General features: G+C 37.7%; 1 protein-coding gene across 8 annotated transcripts in view; it reads right to left on the bottom strand.

Annotated features, from left to right (window-relative positions):
- The window catches only part of LOC144050206 (A-kinase anchor protein 13), a 94,586-nt gene that overhangs the window by 32,793 nt on the left and 46,687 nt on the right, over positions 1-15,106 (bottom strand). For 7 of the 8 annotated variants that reach the window (XM_077563274.1, XM_077563272.1, XM_077563275.1 and 4 more), the window contains exons 10-13: positions 14,857-14,911; positions 6,664-6,809; positions 3,139-3,500; positions 1,786-1,818 (exon numbers count right to left, since the gene is read on the bottom strand). In XM_077563274.1, the coding sequence (XP_077419400.1) occupies positions 1,786-1,818; positions 3,139-3,500; positions 6,664-6,809; positions 14,857-14,911 (596 nt within the window). The remainder of the gene's footprint in view (positions 1-1,785; positions 1,819-3,138; positions 3,501-6,663; positions 6,810-14,856; positions 14,912-15,106) is intronic. The other variant, XM_077563278.1, reaches the window with a different exon arrangement.

The raw sequence follows: 15,106 nt of genomic DNA, 5'->3' as shown, positions 1-15,106 counted from the left end.
ACTTGAATAGAAACGACAGCCATTGCAGAGCGAAAGAACACATGCCGACTGAGGTTTTGGAAATCCGGCCAATACTGTAATTGCATTACTTTTGGAAAACGCTAGTGCTTCTCTACTGATATCAGTCAGCACTAAAGCCGATGCAGATGATTTCAAAAGGATTTACAACACAAACAAAATAAGAAAATCCAATGACGGCAGTCACGGTGAGGAAAACCCCGCGGCAACATTTCAGGATGAGCTACCCCGGCCGGCTGCAGTGCTGATAAATCTCCCTTATCGCCCAGCCCTGAGGTTTTGCATGGCACCCCATTATCCAGCAAATCATCGGCCCGTCACTTCGGAACATAATTAACCTCAAGTGGACCAAAAGCGCCCGTGACTTCGCTGATTGTCGGAGGCCAGATAAGCGCTCACCTATCCTCGGGGAGAGGGCCGCAAACGTATTCGTCACACTGAGGCCTGCTTCCTGACAGTATTATCGCATAGCGCTTTGCCGAGCCCCGAGGTCGTCTGCCAACATGAATCAGAGCGGCAGCTGCTAACGCAGGACGCCGACTGACTGATGGATGGGATGAGTGATGAGGCGGGGCGTTCGCGAATGCAGACATGGGCACCCGCGACTATGACAACTGGAAAGAAAATCAAGCTGCGTGCCCCACAATGGCTGGCACAAAAAAACAAAAAAAAGCCACACAATTTAGCCTTGCCTAGAATTTCAACTAGGGCTCATTTGGGTGAATTTGGTATGAGACTTCCTGTTCAATTTTTCCCCTTTTACTGAATCGTTTTCATTTCATTTCAATTATCGGCTTCAAATATCGGTTATTGGCCTCCTTGACTACTAATAATCGGCATCGGTATCCATCCGTCTATGTCTAATTAAAGAGAGCAAGACATTTTCAACACTTTAAGATTGGTGGTCAATTATTTGTAAAAACCAAATTAACGAATAGCCTAAATTTGGGGGAAAAAATAACAAATTTACCAAATTGTGATTTCGGTCCAATGCCAACAATATGCTATTTAACATTGCTCATCTATTGGAAGGTCATTTAAAAAATTTAAAAATTAAAATTTAAATTCTGGCAATTTTCACATATTTTTGGATGAAGTTTAATCACACACAAAAAAAAAATCTTTATATTTTTTATTTCCTTTTTTTTTACCATTTGCACTCGTTTCTGATCATTTTCTGAATGTTTTCTTCTATTTTATGGGACATTTTCACTGATTAGTCAAACATTTTTCACTCGTTTTTCTTCCTCAGATTTTCAAAATATTTGTTTCATAATTATTTTATGTATACTTTTTTAAAAACTATGATTTTTTTTTACAATTTTCACTTGTCTTCGTTTCACTCTTCTGATTTTTCTCCCTCATTCCGATTGATGAGATCATCACCACAGCATGTTTCGATAACAGCTAACAACAACAATCACGAGGCCATCTCGTTTGTCTCATGTGTGACCGTTTAAGAATTGTAATTGCTGCAAAACACTAGCCTCAGACCACAAACTCTTCTCATTCACTGCATGTGTGCGTGCATGTTTTTAAAGCAGCATAAGCTACAAAACACTAGTGTGCTATTTGTGCGTCCAGAGCAGCAGGAAAAAAAAAGCACATTTCTCACTAGTAAAGTCGCCTGTGGGGATAGAGCAACAATGCAACGGTTGTTTGGAAAAAGTATATGTGAGAGACGGGGGTCTACTAGCTCTATAGGGAGGCTATATGGAGATACGGCAACAACTAGTCACACAAAGGAATCAATACAGTGAGATATACCTTCTCCTGTAAACAGTCAGTTTCCCTTTGCAGCTAGCAGGTGATGAATGAGACAAAGACAGGAAATGAAATATAACTTTTACCACCAGTCTCACAATTTTCGCTCTTATTTCCCCACAATGTTCACTAATTTCTAACCATGAACAGATCGTTCTTACCTGTTTGTTGTTTTTTTAACCATTTCACTCAGTTGACTTTTTAAAATTATTTAAAGTGTGATAATTGGAACTATTTTTAACTTTAACAAACGTTACCCCCATTTTGGTCTATTTGCACTTCTTTAAATAAACACAATTTACAGAATGTTCACTTTCAATTTAATTTTCACTTATATGGCTTTTCAGACTAATTTTTAATGATTTGAAATTGTTCTTTCCACTTATTTCTTGGTCATTTTCTCTTGTTTCAAATATGCTACAGAAATAAAGTATTTCTGTTCTGCATTTTCACTCATTATTTGTCAGTCATTTTTGCCATTCAGACTAATTTTATCACGTAATTATTCTCACACAAATTGTCACTTGTTGGTGGACAATGTTCAATGTTTTAATGATTTTTCTCCACACTTTTTAAAACAATTTTCCCCACCCGTATTATTTCTTATAAACTTTACTTTGTATTTAATCTATAGACCACTATTTAATTTCTTTTTTTTTTTGAACTTTTTAAACAAATCTCTCTCTTTTCTCCAATCTTTTTCAGTGATTGATGACGTTTTTTCCCCCCACAAATATTTAAAAAAAAATTCACAGACGAATTTTCACTTCATTTTTATTTGATGAATGTTTGTTTACAATCCATTTTCATAATGAAAAAATTCTCACTCCGTTTTTGATAACTTCTATGTTCTTTGTATATAATTGAGCTCCCCTTCAACCTTAGCGTAAGAATTAGTCAACCGTCACAACTTGCTCATAAAAATAACAAATATAAAGCTGTGTGCACTCATTGGTGCGTGTCAAGTTGTGTAAATGTTCAGCTGCATATCTTAATGTCACTACGCAGCCGCTGACACGAGCAGGCGTCAAGCTCAAATAACAGCGACTTAACAAGGGGCTGATGTATTGAAGGCGAGACGACTGCATCTCATTTGTTCATACCCGTAGAGGATATATGGAGAAAAGCAAAAATATGCAGCTTTTTAGATATTAGATATATGTGAGAGACGGGTTTAAAAGTTTTTAATAAAACCTTTCTTCCAACATATCTGTTTGAGTCTACTGTTCCTCCCTAGCTCCCTTTAAAAATAAAAAAATCTTCCTACTCGGTCACCTATTTACTACCTGCCAAACAATTTACAATACCACCAGCCATATTAAAACGGCCCCAATTACGTCGTCGTATTTAGCTTACCTCCTCTGGTTCATAGCAGGGCCGCCTCCGTTGTTCTTCCCCGGTCCCCAACTGTGTCGTCGAAGAGGCGAGAGGGAGCGCAGGCTGCTGCGCAGGAGACAGGAGCGTCGCGGCACCTCGCTCACTCTGTCCTTGGCCTCGTCCTCGGCATCCCCGGCGACACCCCCTGCTCCGTCTGCGGCGGAGACGGCGGCCACCGGGGGGGCGCCTTCCTCGGGGCTCCAGCCGCTGCTGCCCAGGCCTTGGCTGCCTTCTGGGCTGGAGCTGGGCGGGCCCACGCTGGCCGTGTCGTCCGTAGAGGTAGAGGAGCAGGAGATGGACACCTCGCTGGTGCTGTCGCCACTTGTCACTCGCTCGTCATTCTGTAAAATGACATATTGTTATTTTGTTTTAGCATTATTAAGTATTTTTGTGTTATTTCATCATCATGCATGTCTCTCCAGGTAAGCCTGTTCTGTCTTCAGCAGAAGAATCCTTTCTGTAATGTACAGTATTAACAGGGAAGACATTGATTTAAAAAGTACTAATTGATTTTTAAACATATTTCAATCATATTTTTTTACATTTACCCATTTTTGGCAATCAACAACTGATTTCTAACCATCTTAACAAATTTTTGCCAATTTTTAATTGTACAACTGTCCCTCATTTAAATAAAAATAAAAAACATTTTAAAAGGTTTTTAACGCTTTTTTTTTTTTTTTTATAAAACATTTTTGTACAACCTTGCTTATTTTTTTTACAATGTTTGATTGTTTCTTTACAATTTTCACTTTCAGTTTTTTGCTCTTTTTTGACAATTTTCACTCATTTTGGACATTTCACTTTTTGTGGAATTAAACCCTTTTCACCCATTTGACCATTTTGACTCTTTAAAATTTTTTTATATATATATTCATGCCATAAGTATTCAGATTTTTTTCTAACAACAATTCATTTTAAAAGGTTTTTAACGCTTATGTTTAATTTTATTTTTTTAAAGTTTGTTTTTGTTTTTGTCTTTATTTTTTACAATTTTTTTACATTTCACTTTTTGTGGAATTATGTTTTTTTTAAATTGTTAGAAAAAAAGAAAAACAATTTTCACCCATTTGACCATTTTACTTTTTAATGCCATAACTATCCAGATTTTTTTTTTAACAACAATTCAACAAAAATGTACTAATTTTTGGCAATTTTCACAAATTTCAGACAATCTATATTAATATGAAATGGTTTTCACTCATTTTTGACCATTTCCATATTATTTTTGTTTACACAATTTTTTTTAAATATTTTTGACGCATGTCTGATAGTTGCTATTAATGTCTTTTTTTTATGGCTCACTATTTTTTATTTTCACATATTTTTGCCAGATTATTTTCCTTTTCACAGTTTTTCTTAAATTAGTTTTCGCTCATTTTACTTGAGTTTCCCCTGGAGGCATTATAATTAGCGCATTCAATCAAATTCAAATTAATATTACATTTTCACTAATTTAGCATTATTTTTCAGTTTTTCTATGCCATTTCACTCTCCTTTTTTATGATTTTCACAAATTTATTGTATTATATTTTACGATTGTTTCAACAAAGTGAAGAGATTTATATATTTTTTTATTTTTGTTGATTTTCTCACACTTTTCTCTTTTTGTTACAATGTAACAAATTGTACATTTTCTGATCTCGCCCTCATGGTGACGCTAGTGGGGCAAATTCCTGCCAGGTCACCCACTGAACATGATTGTTTTGAGCACTGCTAAATAATATTTGGTGGGAAATGGGTTATGCATGCAGACACACACACATGCACGCGCGCACGCACAAACGGTCTATTAAAGAGTTCATTTGAAGGTGCGAGCTCAAACTGTGGCCTATTGTCCCACCAGCTGCGGCGCAAGGAGCCTGTCACAGAGACACTTCTGTCAGGAGAGCCCGTAGTGAAAGGTCGGCTTTGTGCCAGCCAGCGCGACTTCCTCTGGGAAGTGAGAGAGATCACGTGACCGCGTGGGTTTATCCAAGCGAGTCACGTGACCGAAAGACCGACGACGCTTTAAGAGGGAATGATCTCCCAGTTTAGGACTTAATGATGTTATCCTTGCATAGCACAACGGGGAGAAAGATCTAAGTGCACGTGGCTCGCCGAGATGTCCGCAAGCGGGTCCCGTGCGTCGATAACTCACATATCACTCGGTTGCCACGGCAACACATTGTACGCTTTGCTGCTAGAACTGTGCTGCAGCCTAAAAGGGCCACGACGCGCCCATTTGCTACATTTATACAGTTTGTGTTTAGACCAAGGTTATTATAGCTAACAAGTATTCATTAATGAAAGAAAATAAAAAGGAAAATGCTTCTAAAAAAAATTACAACTAACTGAAACTACATCTTATGTTTATAAAATTGTAACTATAGTGATACTGTAAATGTCCTATGTTTTCACCTGTCTATTAATATCATGCATGAGCTTTTGGGGGTTCATTTAAATGTTGTTTTTTTTTATATTGCTGTACGTCCTTGCAGAGAGAGGAAGGACAAGCAGTCGTTTGAAATTGTAGTTCACTTTAATTTATTGCACAACAATACTAACTGACCTTTTTTTTTTTTTGCACTTGATAAATACTCCATACTGTTTATTAAGCGGGGGAAAACTACACTAAAACTAATAAAAACAAAGCATTTTGAAAAAATTCTAACTAATAAAAAATGCTGTAAAAATTAATTAAAACGAAATTAATTAATTCAATGCAATGCAAAACCTTTTTTTGCCTTCTTTTAAAAGGGTATTTTGTTTTTATGTACAACTTTAACTCATTCACTCGCAGCCATTTTCGCTGAAGCAACCCCTTTTGCTCCCGGCTGTTTTACTGGATTTTGACTGACTTTGCAAGGCCCACAGAATATTGTGTTTGATTGCTATCAAAACATGGAACCTACCAAAAGAAAGATTAGAGTCTCTTTTTTCCATTAGGGAAAAAAATTAAAAAATGTAATGACATTTTTTTGTATCTGTTTCCGTTTTACAGCAATTAGCATTAGAATATAGCAAAGTTTCATCAATATTCACGTGCCTGGTGAAATTACTGTCAAAAAGAGCTTGTTTGCAACATGGCCCTGGCTGATCTCTTATACTCTGCTGCCACCTGCTGGCCCTTTTTTTGTAATAACTACCCTTGCTTTAAGCGAACTCTTCATGTCAGAAGCTGTATCAAAGCCTTCTGTATGCTCTAGCATAAAAAAAAACTTTTTTTTTTTTTTAAACAAATCAATATGTTTTAAGGAGTGCATATTTACAAAACATATTTACACGTTTTTGGGTTTGAATTAGTTCATTATTTTTTACCATAGAATCAGACCATATTTCACTCAACAGTTGATGATTTTCAATATCGTTTTACATATGCAGATGTCCATGTTGCTGTTCAAGCAGACTGTATTCTTCCGACCTGCCAGTTTCTATCTTATCAAAAATGGTTTGTTTTTCCTTCCAGGGCAAAAATGTGATTTTGTGTTAACCAACGGAAGCCTTTTCTGCAATTGGTCAAACCTTGCTGAAGACGCTGTCATACGCCACCTCGGCGCTCAGCAAGCTCTCGATGTCGCTGCCCGAGTCTCTGTGAGTGGTCGAGGAGCAACTGTTGCTGCTCGCCGTTCGGCTGGACAAAGCAGGCAACGTTGCTGACCGCGAGGACCCTGAAAAAACAACAACATACAGTATGAGCGGTCAAAATTGAACAGCTCAGGGATAAGGAAGTTACTGAGAACAATTCATTTAACTTCCTATTGGTGACTACAATAAACAAGTCTGTTACGAAGGAGGATGAAATGAATTCTTGAAATGTGAGAAGCTGTGAAAAGAAAAGTAGCTTCAATGGCTGACTGTCTTTGACTGAAAAAAAAAAAGCTTGCTGTTAAATGTGAAGGAAAACAACTACTGTTTGAGTGTTTTAATATGTATATATACATATATATACATATATACATATATATATATATATATATATATACGTATATATATATATATATATACGTATAAATATATACGTGTGTATATATATATATATATATATATATACACATATATATATATACACATATATATATATATATATATATATATATATATATACGTGTATATATATATATATATATATATATATATATATATATATATATACATGTATATATATATATATACATATATATACATGTATATATATATATATATACACATATATATATATATATATATATATATATATATATACGTGTATATATATATATATATATACGTGTATATATATATATATATATATATATATATATATATATATATATATATATATACATGTATATATATATATATATACATGTATATATATATATATACATATATATATATATATATATATATATATATACACGTATATATATATATATATATACGTATATATATATATATATATATATATATATATACGTATATATTTATATATATATATATATATATATACGTATATATTTATATATATATATATATATATATATATTTATATATATATATATATACGTATATATATATATATATATATATATATATATATATATATACACATATATATATATACACACATATATATATATATATATATATATATATATGTATATATACATACACAGTATTAAGAGCAGCAGCTTTTGTACATTTAAGGAAATAAAGGAAGAGGAAGAATCTACAAGAGCCCCAACATGGAGCTTTCTTTAGCCCGTGTCCAGGCACAAAATGGATGACATCATGTTTTCATTTTGCATCATTTGTGCGAGAGAGGAAGTTATTTTTTGTCCTCCCACTGAACATTTTTCAGTCCTGAGAGGAAGTGGAAGGTCGTGTGTGTGTGTGTGTGTGTGTTATACACGATGGGAACCTGTCTCCCTTGTGGAAACAAATGGGGACGTCCCATCGACACACAGTGGAAGTGCTAAAGTCATAGAGTTACTCCAAAGTCAAGGTAGAATTTTTAGGGAAAATACGCCCTGCAAGCAAGTTTATTTTTTTATTTTTTTACCACTGAACACCATTTTTTTGGTTTTGTGATAAAACAGCAGAAGTGTACCAAGAAATGTGTAGTAAAAAACCACATCACTTTCTGGCATTGAAGTTATCTTACTTTTTACATGTGTATGACACTAATGACAGCAAGCAATGAGACTATAAGTATAGAGGCGCACCGAGAGGATTTTTGGTTCCCAGGTATCAGTTTGGGCGTGTGCTCGAGCACGTGCGGCTGTACGTTCCACAGTGCTACCAACTTGCTTGGATAAGAGTGTTAAGAACAACATTTGTCAGACTGGCAGACTGCAGTTGACCCCAAGTCAGCTGCTCTGAGGAAGAAGGGAAATCCCACCATGGGGGGCTACAATCACAGGCACACACGTATACAAATCCTGCAGCCGACAACATCAACGGAGCTACTATTGCTGAGGGACTTCATTAGGAGGAAAAAGTTGCTCGAGTTGAATGATTATCAGTCGTTTTCTTTTGAAAAAGGATACGATATTTCAACGAAGAAATTTTCATTGTATTTCATTTGGAAATGCATCCCCATATAAATAAACCCTCTCACTGAGGAGTATCAAATAATCGAGTTTTGCTCAAATTTGATTGCGATTAAAGGAGACGTTAGAGATTTCAAAAAGCAAAAACCCATATGTTATAGAGCTTTATCACCTTTATTTCTTGCAAGTTGATGATTAAGGCTTATACTGTACAATGAAAACCCAAAATGTAATGATGTTGTAAATTAGAAGGCGGATTCAACAAAGCTACAATACTGTGCAAAACCTGTTGGCCGCCGTTACATTTGTAAAGTTACAGTACAGCATTTCTATTTTGTAATAATACAGTGTATTTAAATACAAATTTTTCTTGTTAATATCATTAATATCAGTTAAAAAAAATAAATACGGTACACAAGACATAGGAAGTTATTAGTATTATTATAAGTAAAATTGTTTAAATTGTTGTCTATTAATTACAAATGTATCTTTCCTCACAAACTTTGTTTTATGTTTTCCCCATTTCTTAAACACACACAAAAAAACTAAGGAATTGCATGCAAGTTGCGAAAGACGTTGTTGGTGTACCCTTGGCAGCTATTACAGCTTCAAGCTTGGCACACCTGTGCAATTTCCAGGTATTTTCATTTTTATTACATTCTTTCAGAGTCTTTATGTGACATGTATAGAATTTGGAGGGGAAATGTAATGTATTTTTGGAATAAAAGCTGAAAACAAAAATGTTGCGGGTGTTTGTTGTAAAAGATGTAAACTAAAATGTGTGTGTGTTTGGGGGGGTTAGAGCGAAGTGCTGTTATTACTTATGGGATATACTTCATATTCACATCCAACCATTTTAAAATGCCAAACAAAGTGTCTGTGTCAAATTGTTTATTATTGGCCACTGCGCTATTAGCAACGTTAATGCAAAAGAAATGCAGGGGTATGCGGGGAGAGATCATCCCTATGTCTTATCTGACTGGTCGCCTCACTTGATGACATCCATACGCAACCATGGGACATTTAACATGCCGGACATGAAAGTGACTCAAGAATTCTGACAGCTGGCTTAACCTTTTGTTATTCATAGCGACCCAACATTGCAATTGCAAGGCTGTGTGTGTGTGCGTGTGTGCGTGCGTGCGTGCGTGCGTGCGTGCGTGCGTGCGTGTGTGTGTGTGTGCGCGCGCGTGTGTCTCCACCCTCTCACACCTGTCCACTAAACCTTGCAAGCTAGTGCAAGTTTTGACAGCTGTCGCAAACACACACTCACGCACGCACATACGCACGCACGCACGCAACAGGTGACGAATCAGAGGATAGCGCAAGAGTTTAATGTCACATGATCATCCTGGCTGGATTTGCATGATCCAATTTAATAAACTTCAGATCTAACCCTAACCCTAAGCTTAAACTAATTTTTAAAGGGGAAGTCAACCCCAATTTTTTTTGCCAATAATATGTTCTATGCAGCCCCACTAATCTAAATATGGAATTCTGGTTGATATTGTGTTAGTGGAATATGAGTTAAACAGCAAAATCCAGTCATTTGTATCCATCTCAGGGGGCGGCCATTTTGCCACTTGTTGTTGACTGAAGATGACATCATTGTTGCTCAGGTCTCAGGGAACAACCAATCACAGCTCAGCTTCAGAAAACAGGTGAGTTGTGATTGGTCGTTGCCTGAGCCCTGGGCAACTTCAGTCAACAGCAAGTGGCAAAATGGCCGCCCCCTGACATGGGTAAAAACAGCTGGATTTTGCTGCATAACTCATATTGCATGAATAGAATAATAATCAGAATGTCATGTTTAGACTAGTGAGGTCACATTTAACATATGATTGTCAAAAAAATTTAAATGTTTAAAAATGCTTAGAGTCAAAATGATCAGAAAACGGTTGCATCCAGTCAAAATGGAAGACTTAGTGTGTCTTTTCAAGCATGGCACCCCCTGAGACGTTTGGTCACTTTTTATGTTTCTTAGAGAAATTGACTTCAGGGGGCTAAATTGAAAAAGAAAAAAAATCACACACGTGTTGAAAACTAACATTTTTCAGCGTTTAACGTCACCCAACTTTGTAGTATGCACTACAAGGTTACATTTTATAGCAATCAGACAAAATCTCTGGGAGACGTTCACCTTTTTTTTTGTCAGATAAAGAAACAGAAATCAAGCAATTTCAAGAGAGCCATCAAGAGAATGTCCACAATTCTGTGACTGAAAATTAACTCGATGTGTGTCAGATATTACAATCAATGCAGCATCAGACGTTTTTCCATTTTCCAATCACATCGCATTCATTTGTGGGTTTCACATCGCGGATCCAATTTGTGCAATTCAAAATGTGGTATAAGCGTTAACTACATTGTAATTGAGCATTGACACCTGCGGGGTTTTGTGCAGCCTTTGAGTAAAAGCATCAATGCTAAGTGGGGCTTTAAACTGTGCTTGGCTTGTCTCCGTTTGACTCAAACATCCAACCCAACACGGCACATACTTGCATTTCTTCAAGGAAACTCCCTTTTAAGCAGGGGATTGATGGTTGTTGTTTTGTTTTTTTTTACCCTTGACTGCGACTGGAGGTCAACGGAACAACTGGAATGGCATAAGCGTTTATGTTTCGAGGCACATCTGTGAGAGACATCAGCAAATCCTGGTGTGTCTTGTGAGGGCCGCAACCCGACCAGGCGGCTTTGTATTCAAGACGCATTTCCGGTGTCACACATCATGACAAGCATGAATCGCTCTCTCACACAACAACTTCAGAGGCGTTGAACATAACCGTTAAAAAAAAAAAAGGAGGCCACAGAGAAGTCGGGAAGAAAATGTATGTTGCTAGAGGGGGGGGGGCGGAACCAAGAGGAGATATGATCCCAACAAATCATCCGCTTCCGAGGAAATGAATGTGGTGCGAAATCACGGAGGAGATAAAGCAGCCATCAGGCCTTCCTATCACAGAGCGTCCTCATTCCCTTCCACCCGCACATTTTCATACTCCGAGTCGCTACCTTAAGTGTTTTCTCCCGACAGACACAGATTGCAGATAAAGCCTTCATTTATTTCCACCTCTTTGCTTCCCCAGCCGCTTATTCTCAGAGGACGGCAAAAGTTAAATGTGAGCAAAACACTCCAAGGTTACTTTTTGCAGAGTCAGTAGAGAGGCTAACGACTATAGACAAACTTTGAGTTATCTAATGAGTCTTCACAGCCCTCAAAAAGGTTGGCTGCATTACAGCTTACTGTCCGAACAAATGTGTCGCACGCTACAGCAACGGCTTTTTTTGCAGAGTCGGCATAACTCGAAATTGGCCGACTTCCTGCGTCTTTCCAGGCACACGTTTTTGATACTTTTTGTTGTTGTTGCCAATAGTCAATTCCGAGCTGCTTGTGTTTTCCAATGGGAGGAGAATAGGCATGAAGGTGATAGCGACATGCTTTAGCAATGCAACACAGTGCTGGTCACCAATTATAAAAAACAAAACAAAAAAAAAAACACAGATTTCACGAGCTCCGACAACTGAAGAAGAAAAGTGGGGCAACATGTTTAGCTTTAATAAGCCAACAAACGGTAATCTACTGCGACTATTATGCCAACGGAAGATTGCTTTCAGACATTTGACACTAATTTACAAAGGAAACTAAAAAATAATAATCATTTGATCGATAATTACAAGACAGAAATGAACATTCACATGACTGTAGTGCATCTTTTTGGTAAACATCAAAAAGTACCGCCACAAAGTTACGCCATGGACCAGTTATGTTCACATACAAGCTACACCAGCTCAGTGGCCTAGTGGTACAGTGTCCGCCCTGAGACTGGGAGGTCGTGGGTTCAATTCCCGGCCGGGTCATACCAAAGACTATAAAAATGGGACCCATTGCCGCTCTGCTTGACACTCAGCATTAAAGAGTTGGAATTGGGAGGTTAGATCACCATATGATTCCCGAGCGCGGCTGCTGCTGCTCACCGCTCCCTCAGGGTCAAATGCGGAGAATGAATTTCTCCGCCACCACTTAGGTTGGTGTGACAATCAGTGAATCTTATCTTATCTTATCTTACATGCTCAAAACCTTAAACGAAAGAAAAGGATGCGAAATATATCAAACTATACCAAATAAACAAAACAGTGGTGTTTGCAAGAACATGGTTTAACCATAACGGAAGTCAAACAGTTCCGGGTTTGAAATTAAGCACAGCTAGAACAAAGATGTTTTTGAGAGACTTTTTGGGGTTTGCAAAAAATAAAATCAAACATTCAAGGGGCCACTCAGAGTGTAGCCGGGGCCGCGTGTGCAAAGTTGCCCGTCCCTACCATACACGCACACACTTCAGGGTGTCTTGCCTCCACACCACACATGCACCCTCCCAACATACTGTACACACAAAGAATAAAATACACAACACAATTCATAGATTCGTTCTGATTGGAGTCTAAAATTCCGATTTGCTGACTGCCTTTCCACGACCAATCCCTCAAAAGTAAAAGTATAACCATAAGGGATGCATGGGTGAATAATAAGTAAAAAAAAAAGCTTTCACCTTTTGGATCAAGATCTCAACCCTGAATATGACCATGTTCAACCCTAACATAAAATATCCTGCATCATTAGAACGCGACGGAGGGAGTTTTGGGGGGGTGCGGGGACGCTAACAAGCAAACACTACGGATAAGGTAATCGGAGGGCAGCTCATTAAGACTGCCCGGAGCTGATTTATCAGCAACTCTGCCTGTAAGGTGTAAAAAGTTCAAGCTGGGCATTTTAAGGTCTGTGCTGATATTTAATGAAAACAATGTGGGGGTGAAAAAACGCCTGCGGTCTACAATGTTGCGGCACACTTGGCCACTGCGAGCATGGAGGACGCTGACCACTCATCAGCATCACTTCTAATTGCATTTGACATCACTTATCTTACTTTTTGGTCGTATCTGGTAGGGATAGGCCGATATTGAGCATTTTTGACGAATATCGTTTCAGCCTTTTTCAAAAATCTGACGGCAGATGTAAGGTAAATCTAAAACCATTTTAATCTCAGGAACTATTTATTTACATTTACATACATAACTTCATAAGAGATGCTGCTGACTCTGGGAACCTTCTGAACCATTTGTTTGTGTTCAACATCAAAACAAAGAAATCTGAAAGTTTAAGCTTTCAGTTTTTTTTTTTTTTTTTTTGGAAAAAAATATTTACAGTAAAAATCTACAGAGACGTACTGATAACCTTAGGCGCTCCCTCAACATTCTATTAGACATTAAAAAGGATGTCTATTATATTAGATTTAAAAAAAGAAAAAAAACTTCTGCATTTTGAAAAGTCTGAAAAATTGTTCAGTAAACATGCTTTAAAACATTACAACAGAGTCAAGATTGGCATTTGAATTTTTAAAAATGTTGATGCCGATATCCCCCTTCCCCAATTTACTGAAAATTAATATCGGCTCCAAATATCGGTTATCGGCCTCCTTGGCTACTGAAATCGGCACCAATATCGGCCCTGAAAATACCATATCGGTCTATGACTAGTATCTATTTAGCATAATTCCAACTGCATATAAAAAGCAGTTTGCTCTCAGCTTGATGCAGTTTCAAGTTTTTTTTAATTTTAATTCACATTTTTCGCTAACAGATCGTCAAGAAGAGTCCAACTTTGCTTGCTTCACACGTAGCTTATTGACACCCCAAGTTGAAGTTGACTACAAAATGAACTGCACACATCTTAATATAACCCATACTTTGATTTACAAACATCATGTTGATAAAACACAATGCTATGCTAACAGAACTTTAGCTCTTACATGCCTCCAAATAACAACGGTGCAGATAATAGAACAATGCTCACAGGCATACTGTCTATTTCTTACCGCTCCTTCATTATTTGTACTCTCACTTGACAGAAATGACATGCAAGTTCGTGAGAAAATAGCGGTCGTGGAGAGGAAGTCTGTCTTTTTTTTGGGGGGGTCATGAGTCACTCTTAGCTAGACAAGGCAGCCTGAGGCCTCATAGTCAGAGAGTGTCTGTCGCTTTGGACAGAATCATTTGTACATGTGGAAAGTCACGGGGCAAATTAGCTATCAGCACAATCAAAAGTCTGGCAAAGACGAAAAGTGTTATCCTGGAAAGTTAACAAAGCAACCATCGATTTGGGGGAAAAAAACAGCACGAAAGTTGGTCTTACCTGAGCGTTGCGTGTCGAGTGGCTGCTGTAAGGACGCCTCCGCGTCGCGGTGGATCTGCGAGGAGGAAACAGGAAGACACTGAATCAGCCTCAGCAACATGTGACACGCGTCAGCCGGCGAGACTAAGTGATGCGGCGGCCAGGAAGTGTTCTCGAAGGGAGGCGACAGCGAGACGACTGCTTTGTAAGTCCCCCAGAGGGTTGGGGGGCTCGGACACGCGAGGCTTTGCTTCATATCTGCTCACTACGG

Source organism: Vanacampus margaritifer, chromosome 4 (genome assembly GCF_051991255.1).
Source record: "Vanacampus margaritifer isolate UIUO_Vmar chromosome 4, RoL_Vmar_1.0, whole genome shotgun sequence".
Lineage (NCBI taxonomy): Eukaryota > Metazoa > Chordata > Actinopteri > Syngnathiformes > Syngnathidae > Vanacampus > Vanacampus margaritifer.
This window is presented reverse-complemented; position numbering and strand designations above follow the sequence as displayed.